At 42.5% G+C, this 8,969-nt stretch overlaps 1 protein-coding gene across 1 annotated transcript in view; it reads right to left on the reverse strand.

Annotated features, from left to right (window-relative positions):
* The window catches only part of IFNGR1 (interferon gamma receptor 1), a 30,283-nt gene extending 22,790 nt beyond the window's left edge, over window positions 1-7,493 (reverse strand). The window contains exon 1 of the mRNA XM_009882333.1: window positions 7,421-7,493. Coding sequence (XP_009880635.1) covers window positions 7,421-7,493 — 73 coding nt within the window. The remainder of the gene's footprint in view (window positions 1-7,420) is intronic.
* Window positions 7,494-8,969: the final 1,476 nt, after the last annotated feature.

Below are 8,969 nucleotides of genomic sequence, written 5' to 3' on the forward strand. Positions count from 1 at the left end.
GAGGCCTCCGGGGCTGGCGGCGGCCGGTAGGCGGGTTAGCCTGCGCGATGCCCCGTGTTTATTAATTTCGTGTTTTGTTTTTGTTCTAAGTGCCGGTACTGTGTCATAGCGGTCAGCCCCAGCCGCTGAAAAAGCATCCTCCTCCTCCCTGGTCATCTTGGGATTTCTGCTCTCTCCCAATTGCTTCAAAAACCTCAAGGTGTTTGTCCTGTGGGGTTTTGTTGTGGTTTTTTTTTTTCTTTTTTTTTCTTTTTTTTTCTTTTTTTTTTTTTTTCCCAGAAACGGTGCTCAGGGTTTGCATAGAGGAGTCCTAATTTATGCTGAGAGATGTTATTGTTTCTTGCAAATAACCTAAACTCATACGCACTTAAAAAAAAAAATAAAAAAAAAATGAAGTGCTGCCAAGCAAGATGGAGATGGCAGGTTTTTCCACCCTCCTGTTTCTATGTCTCCCACCCAGTGCCCCAATGCCTGATAATTCTGCACCTTAACCATTCCACCTTAAGGCCACCCTGGGCCAGATGAGGAGGGCACAGAAGAAATGTCCCCAGCTATAGCAGCTTTTTAAGCTCCTGTTAGAGATTCTGCAAATAACACTTTTTCCAGACCTAAAATGGAGGCAGCTTGAGGGATCCTTCACACCCACACTTCTTCCCAGGCTTTCAAAGAGACGGAAAGGAGGAAACGGAGCTACTTGCTGGAGTCATCATGCTTCCCCTTTCTCTCGCCTTGCTTTGAAAAAGTAACTGGCTGCTCCCTTGCCTTTATTTCCTATCCCAAGCTTCGCTCCACCTCCTGGAGAAAAGTGAGGAGGAATGGCTTTTCTTGCCATCTGCTATCTGCATTTGCAAAACTGAGGAGACTGCATAATTTGCTGTGTGGGAGGGAATAGGGAGAGGGGAGATCGCAAGCCAGCACTCGATGCTGAAGAAAAACACCTCACTGGTACAGCTTCAGAAATGATGGTGATGAGGTGGTGCTGTGGAGTGTAGGGTCAGCATGGATTAGGGAGCCAACATCTCCCAGCTGCACCAAGGCTGAAGAAAATGGATCATGAAGCTATGCTTATGTTACGTAGCAACACTACACTCACAGACTTACCTCACTCACAGACTTACCTTTGTGCTTCATGCAAGTGAAGTAATGAGCTTCACAACCAACAAATGCATAACTGCCTTGATTGAAATCTTGGCTGCTCGCTGGTGTGTGGATTTTAACTTCCTGAATGGTGTCATGCTTGCATGATATTTTCTAACACATAATGCGTTTTCTAGCACATAACAACAGGATGAGAGGAAATGTTCTTGAGCTGCACCAGGGGAGGTTTAGATTGGATATTAAGAAAAATTTCTTCACCAAAAGGGTTATTAAGCATTGGAACAGGCTGCCCAGGGAAGTGGTTGAGTCTCCATCCCTGGAGGTGTTTAAAAGACATGAAGACATGGTGCTTAGGGACATGGTCTAGTGGTGGATTTGGCAGTGTTACGTTAATGGTAGGACTTGATGATCTTAAGGGTTTTTTCCAGCCTAAATGATTCTATGATTTAAATGGTATGTTATGCAAAAGTGAGCAAAACCAAGGAATCACCAACCCAGGACAGAGGTGAGGTATTCTGACAGTGATATCAAGGGCTGATATTGTGCCTCAGGTAGGTGTCACATCAACAGAGCTTAATGAGGTTTGTTTTTTTTATAAGAATACTGCACAGAGTTGATGGAACATTATAAAAGGTGAAAACAAGGAATAGAAGTTAAATCAGCTCTCTACAGAGAAATTAAGGAAATGTAATTCCAGTTATGAGGGCTGTCCCTGGCACACCTTCTGCATGTGCCACCAGAACCCCTGTAGACAGCTCCCTGCAGGGGCTGCTCTCGCTGTGCAGCCAGTGGAGTCCATCCCCACCAAAACATTACAAACTTGCTACAATTTTTCCTTGTCTTGAATTGTTACACATAGGAAAAGAGAAGAAAAAAAATTGCCATTGTCATGTAAAGCATCTTGTAACTTCCTCCTTTGCACTCCTTTCCATGCTCAGCCCAAGTGGTGGTCACATGCCTCTCTGTGAGAAAGCTCATGACAAAACAACTTGTCAGATCATGGGGCAAGTTTCCACAGCCTTTTGTTTGCTTGTTTGTTTGCTTGTTTGCTTTTTAGCTGTCACTTAATTGTGTCACAGAGTTCTTGTGCTGGAGTTCATGTGCATGTGCAGTAGCGCTCCTTGGGGTGTTGCTGTCCTTGCGGAAATAGGTACAGGATCTTTGCTTCCTTTAGTCTGAAATGCCTGCTCCTCTCTGATTCATCATGACAGTCATTGCAGTTACCTACATGCTTTCTCACAAACCAGGCTACACTGCTGACCTTCAGAGTTTCGGCTTTGAGGTACCACCCAACGTCCTTTGAAAACTAAGGTGGATACAGTATCAGTGTGGGAACAAGTTTGGAGCCTGTATGAGGCTGTGTAAGAATACTTTTAGGAAAGGTATGTTTCAAAGGTAGCACCACCTTTCCTTGAAATGCTACCACAGAGAGAAATCACAGACACAAAGAAGTTATCCACAAAGGTATCTCTAACCAGAGCTTTTCACCAGTGATTAAAAGCACTGTGTTCACCTTCAAAAGGTACAAACAATCAGACACCCCCATCACCCTCCAAAATAATTTAAAAAAAAGTGCTCATTAATGATCATTTAGCTTTTATACATCCCATGAATCTGTCAGGAAGTTCAGTGATCTTCTCATACAGACTTATTTTGATCTTTCAGGAGCATCATTCCTAACTCTCTATAAGTAATTTCAAACTTCTGCTCATTCTGGTTCTCCTCGGCTAGCCATTCTTTCCATATCCGGGAACCAGAGAACTGAAGCAATGAGACCTGAAGCAGTCTGAGCTGTGCTCTTATCAGAGACTTCTATCAGTTGCTCCAGAAGTGAAAGAAAATGTCTCACTACCCAGGAAATTATCTATATCCTAGGATTAAAGCTCTTTTAAAAGTGTGTGCTGCATATCTTGTAATTACTCTTGTAGTGAATCCTGAAGGCAGTAGATAAATAACGCCCCATGGGAATCGTGGTATCAGCAAATGTTACTGGCCCAGCGGCAGCTTACTAGGGTGGTCACCTCTCCAATGGAGCAGCAGCAGTGAGCACTACATACGTAGAAGTCAACCACCAAATCACAGACAGCAGGTTTATTTGACCCTGAGGAAGGTACCTGCCTGAATCGTAAGGTAAAAGAAAACAAGGAGAGAAAGGTAGCAAGGATAGGTTAAGAAGACGGGGCTCTGAGCCAATGAGCGAGTCTCTAAAAAACTGCAGTGTTTTCAGTGTAACGGCTGCTGTAGCTGCCACGCTGGCGGATGACCTCTCATGCTCTGTTACTTGTGTTTGTCTAATGCATGTGTGATCTGATACGCACCCTGAGATGAAGCTAGCATAATGGTCAGTGATGCCGACCAGCTTCTGCGTGATGGCTAATCCGCTCTCAGGCTGGGAGAGGTACCCTGGTGGTTTGGGATTGAAAGGAGAGTCATTAACCTTCATCAGTAAAAGGACAGGGCCCAAGTGTAGCTGGGGCTCTGAATGAGGTAAAAGAAGAAAAGCCAGAAGCTTCTCACTTACTTAAATATATTTGAACATTCTGAAACCCTTAAGACAAGAGAAAGATAGACAGTTACTGCATTTGGGAGGTAGGTTGTTTGTTTTGTGTTGGTTTTTTTTGTTTGTTTTTTTTTCCCCTAACACTGTACACATTTGTGCTTTATACATGAAGTTATAGTGCAAACCTTACTGTGTATTAGTGCGGTTGCTGGTCCATCCCCAGACACAGGTCTGAGTAGAAGGCTAATCACTGTGCTTGGCAAAAATAGCACTGTTACAGCAATGAAACTAATCTACTCTTTTGGTTAAGAGGTAAGGAAGGGATATCTAAGTGTGTCCTTCCCTGAGCGTGGGAAGGAAAAGGATGATAAATTAAATCACGGTGCAGTCAAAAGCTCTGTCCAATGCCGTTGTGAACTTCTGTATCTTTACATCTGGTTTAGACCTCATAAAAGTTCAAGTGTAGACCAGAAAGATCGTATCTTCTATAACTTTCTGGAAAAGAGTGCCATTAATCTAGGTACAAAAATGTCTTCCGATAAAGAGTCCTACCTCATAAAACAGGCTAGCACCATAATCAGTCTCAGAAGAAAAAATGTTCTCCTTCAGTAATCCAATGTCTCTGTCTGATGTGGAAAATCTCATGCAAAATAATTGCCAAATATTAGCTATGTTTTAGAGATACTGCATATAGTGCCTTTAAAGACACATAATTATTCTATTAAGCAAATCAGTCTTACACAGATCACACTGTTGTTCCCAGACTTCTGGGAACAAACTGAAGAATGGAAATTGCCTGTCCTATTGGATGTTACGAATTTCTAAAAAGTGTTTTCATAGCATGAACAAAGTATCACAATGGGAGATACTGAAATTCTGCGTTGTACCCAGTGATTAAAAATTTATAGCAGAACCATCGTATATAGTCAGAATAAGCATTAATGGATTCAATCCAAATTAAGTATCATTTCTTGTAAAACTATGTAGGGACTATTCAAAAGCAGAATGTAATTATAAATAATGAGGAGGTCTGAGGATGGGCACAGATACTTTCAACAATACACGTAATACAAAATATGATATTTTATGGGGAAAAAAAAGTAAGAATGTTTTACATTTGCATCCATCTTGCCAAATTTATCAACAATCCTTTGTTACCTTAACCCTTTGTTAGATATAATTTTTTAGTTTTATGCTTCTGCTGTTTAAAAAGAACTACAGCACATTTGATAAATTAGTGGTGGGTCAGGAAACTGGCACATGAGCTGAAGCCAGGACAAACATTTGGTCTTTATTCTATACAATAATTTATTGTGTTGGGAAACTTCCCGTTATTGATCTGTGTGCTGATTAACAAGACTCTGGGCAGCGGTATCAGATTTTTTTTTAATCAGTTATCAGGCTGATCAATTGGAAGTGTGCTGAATTCAGCAGACAGAGGGAAATATCAATTCCATCATTTGAGAAAGCAGATAGATGCCTTCTGCAGCACTGCACTGGACTGCTCACCTCAATCCCAAGAGGACAAATACAGCCAGTAACAGGTCCTGAAAGGAGCTACTCCGATCAGCAGTTGAAAGCGGGTATCATCTCTTCTGAGAAGAGGCTAAAAATGCTTGTCTTGTTCAGTCTGGTGAAAGAAAAGGCTGGAATGGGAACTTCTCTTCTCTGTAAATATGTTCATGGTTTAAGCAATCTCAGGTTTTTAACCCAAAAGATAAAGTTTACACAAAGTCACGATGTGGAAAATTTTCATGACTGAATTAAGGCTGAAAACTAGAAGAAGGTTTCTAATTTTCACAAGGTTAGAGCTTACAACAGTTTCCTGGTAAGATTAATGGGAATAAGAATATGGTTGGTTTTAATAAAGAATGTGATCATTTAGGAAAGAAGTTACTTGACGAGACTACCTGCTATAGCAGTGAAAAGTACTCTGGTAATCTATCTGGATTAGTAGTGAACTAAAGAATGTATGAAAATACTAGCTGCTCAGAATATTTTATTTTAGAGCATGTTTTTCTTGTAAAGTATATTATTGATATCCTCTCAACCCTGTTTTTAAGGTTTTGTAAGAGAAAAATCAAACTACACCCCCATTAGGGAAAAAAAGATCTGGTGGTACTTTGAAATAGTACTGCCAAAAGGGGAATAAAACCTGGTTGAAAGGAGAAAAAAAAGCACTTGATTTTATACGGAATCTTTCTGGTTTCTACTGGCCAAGGGTTTCCTTTGTAATGATGTAAAAACAAAATGCTCGACAGAGCTACACACAGACTAGGCAATGCAAAGATCTGCCCCAATACTAACCATAGTAAGAGTAATAAATGAATGCATATGTCCACTGTATCAACTTCGGTCTAAGAAATCAGTTGTTAAAAACAAAAATGTCAAGCATGTTTTAGATTTTGTAAGACAAAATGAATTCACTTTCATAGTACATGAGACCGATCGGTAACGAACTTACATAGCATACTGTAGAAAGTAAGTATAACATAATGATATGCAACAAACAAGCAACTAACCAACCAATTAGCTTGTGTGGTTCCATTTTCCTGAATTTTTGCTGAAAATAAACTTTTCTACAGCTTTATGTTCTCCTTGAAAAGCAGCATGAGACTTGTGGTGGTTTTCTGTTATTTGGAGGAGGACCTTATACAGCCAAGGAGTTCAAAATCATCCATATGGCAGGATACAGGGAGGATCTCTGAAATGATGTGTAAAAATAAAATCAGATGAAATCATTCCGCTCAAAAGTGTAAAGCTGTCAGGAATATAAGGGTACGATTTTTCCGGATTATACAGGTATGGTTTTTAGTGCTTTTCCTCTAAACCACTGATGCTTAATTGCAGAACTAATAATCAGTTTTCCAGGAAAGACAGTGGGGCACAGAGATCACAGGGGGCTGTATGTATGTACTGCAGATTTAACAACACCAGGGTGTGATAGGCAAAACCGCTACATTTGCATTGCAGTGCACTTTGTTTGGTAGAATAAACTTCTATAAATAGCACAGCAGACTTGAAAACCGTGTTGGAGAGCAGCTGACCACACACATGGACTGTTTCACAATTTTGTTCCCTAACCATCCTGTTCCCAAAGCAAAAAAGAACGCTGTCGTTCAGGCAAGTCTTTGAACCTACGCTGTGAATGCCTTGCAGACGTGGTAGTTACTCACAACCACGTCAGAAAATCACGTGCTGCTCTCTGTTCTCCTCCAAGGCATTTATTTTTATGGAAGTCAACCAGGAAGAAAGAAAAAAGTCCTTCATATGTCTTAGATAAGAAATGCACCCTTGAGCTGCTTTATTTCAGTACAAGCATTCAGTATATGGGTGCATGCATCCATTAAAACACGTGCAGATCCACAGGCATACAGAACAGGTTGTAGAAAAGCAATCATTCTTGGCCTGATGATCTTAATTAGGGTAGTTATTTTCCACTCTCTCTATAACCATCCGCTGAATAAAAAGGGAAGATGAACATGGCAAAACTGCAAGTCAGATGCACAAATCGCTAATTCCTCGTGCTGTCTGGAAGAGAAGCAAGGTGTTAAGAGATGTTGAGAGAGTGGCTGCCTTCTCCAGATAACGCACTGCCTTCAAAAGCACCCACAGGTAGGGCTCACATAAAATACAGATGGGCAATTCCCCCGCTCTTGGGCTAAGAGACAGAAGGTCACTAGTGCAGGCACACACATCACGCTCTCTGGGTTCGTAAGCACACGTGCATTCGTGGATCCCCTGAGCACCAGCATGACCCCTCTGCCTGCCCGGCACCCTGCCTGCATCGCAGCCCTCTTGCCTGCCCCACGGGTCTCCCACTTGCGGGTTGGTCCAGCTTGATGCTCACTGCATACACCCACACGCTCACACACTCATCCCTCAGACACGCCATGTTCACAAGTCCCTGCAGACACAGCAGCACTGCCCCCCTGCCTGCCTGATACCCCAGACCCGAGGCCCCCTTACTCACTGGCTGGTCCAGCTTCAAGTTTGCTGGTGAGCACATACACACACACACCCCCACACACACCTGGCTTGGGGGACATACAGACCCTCTTCCCCAGCAGCTGGCACCAGGTACCCCAGCTATGACCAGCATCTCTCCTCCAGCCACCGGCACAGAGCCTCTCACCTGCCTCTCTCACCCCTGTAAAGGACAGACTGTTGTGACCACGCACAGGGCTCAACCAGACAAACGCACTGACTGGACCCATTTTGCATCCGACCAGCCCCCTTTAAACCCTATTTTGCCTACCCCCCTTTTTGTTCCTCCCTGCTCCCCTTCCCCTGCACGTCCCCCAGGGGTTTCTACAGCTCTGCCCACTCCCACACCCCTCCCTGCCTGGGTATCCCCTGGCTTGCATGCCTAGCTGTTGCAAAGTCCAGGTTGATCTTCCTGGAAGTGCTGCCAGTAGTTTCTTGATAGCTCATCAATTAGTTTGGTTGGGGTTTGTCATTGTTTTGCAGGTCTGTATCTCTGTCTATTTATTTCTGGTTCCCACCTTTTCCCAATGGGAAAACCTTGCTGGAATAAACCTTCCCACACTCTCACACGCCCTCATCAATCAATGTGGGTGACCAGGTTTGGGTCAAATCACTGCATTTCTTACCATTCGTCTGTCAGGTTTGTGTCCCTGTATGTTTTGTTTATGGCTTCATCCTTCTCTTATTGTCTCTTTTCTTCATTGAAGAAGGTCCTTGACCAGATGCCCTTAAAGGAGCAGACACTCTCCTCCCACTTACCCTTACACAAGTATCAGAGTATGCACTGGCAGATCTCCAGGAGATGGAGACAGAAAGTAATCATACTTTCCGTTTTCAAACTAAACTTTGTTGTTGTTATTCTGGAGTGATCTTCACAATTACTATTTTTTGAGTACAACCTGAAGGAAAAGCAGTGTGACCTGATGAATCAAGTACTGTCATTGAAAAGCTTCAGATCCAGCTGGGTGAAAGGGAACAATGTCCCAGTTTGCTTTTTTTTTCACCCATCAATTTTCTTATATTGAAAATACGTGGTAGAAATGTATATTGTTTGTGTCATAACTTTGACCCACTCTTTAGGATAATTCCACATGTGCTGAGCTTACACAGGAAAGGCAAGGTCCTTGCATCTTTTTAACAACTTGGGTTGGTGACAGCTTGCTGTAGCAAGGACTTACAGAGAGGGCAAGTGGTGAAAGAGATCACAGAAAGAAAAACCACCACAGGTGCCACCTGTATTTACAGGAAATTGGGCCAGGCAAAGACATTAGTTAAGACCATCCAACAGAAAGTTTGATCAGTTTTTCATGAACTCTTGGCTGTGATCCCCCTGTTTCCCAGGAAAGGTGGGTTGGTTTCCGCACACTTAATTAATATTGAAGTT

Source organism: Charadrius vociferus, unplaced genomic scaffold (assembly GCF_000708025.1).
Source record: "Charadrius vociferus isolate BGI_N301 unplaced genomic scaffold, ASM70802v2 scaffold13, whole genome shotgun sequence".
In the NCBI taxonomy this organism is placed as follows: domain Eukaryota; kingdom Metazoa; phylum Chordata; class Aves; order Charadriiformes; family Charadriidae; genus Charadrius; species Charadrius vociferus.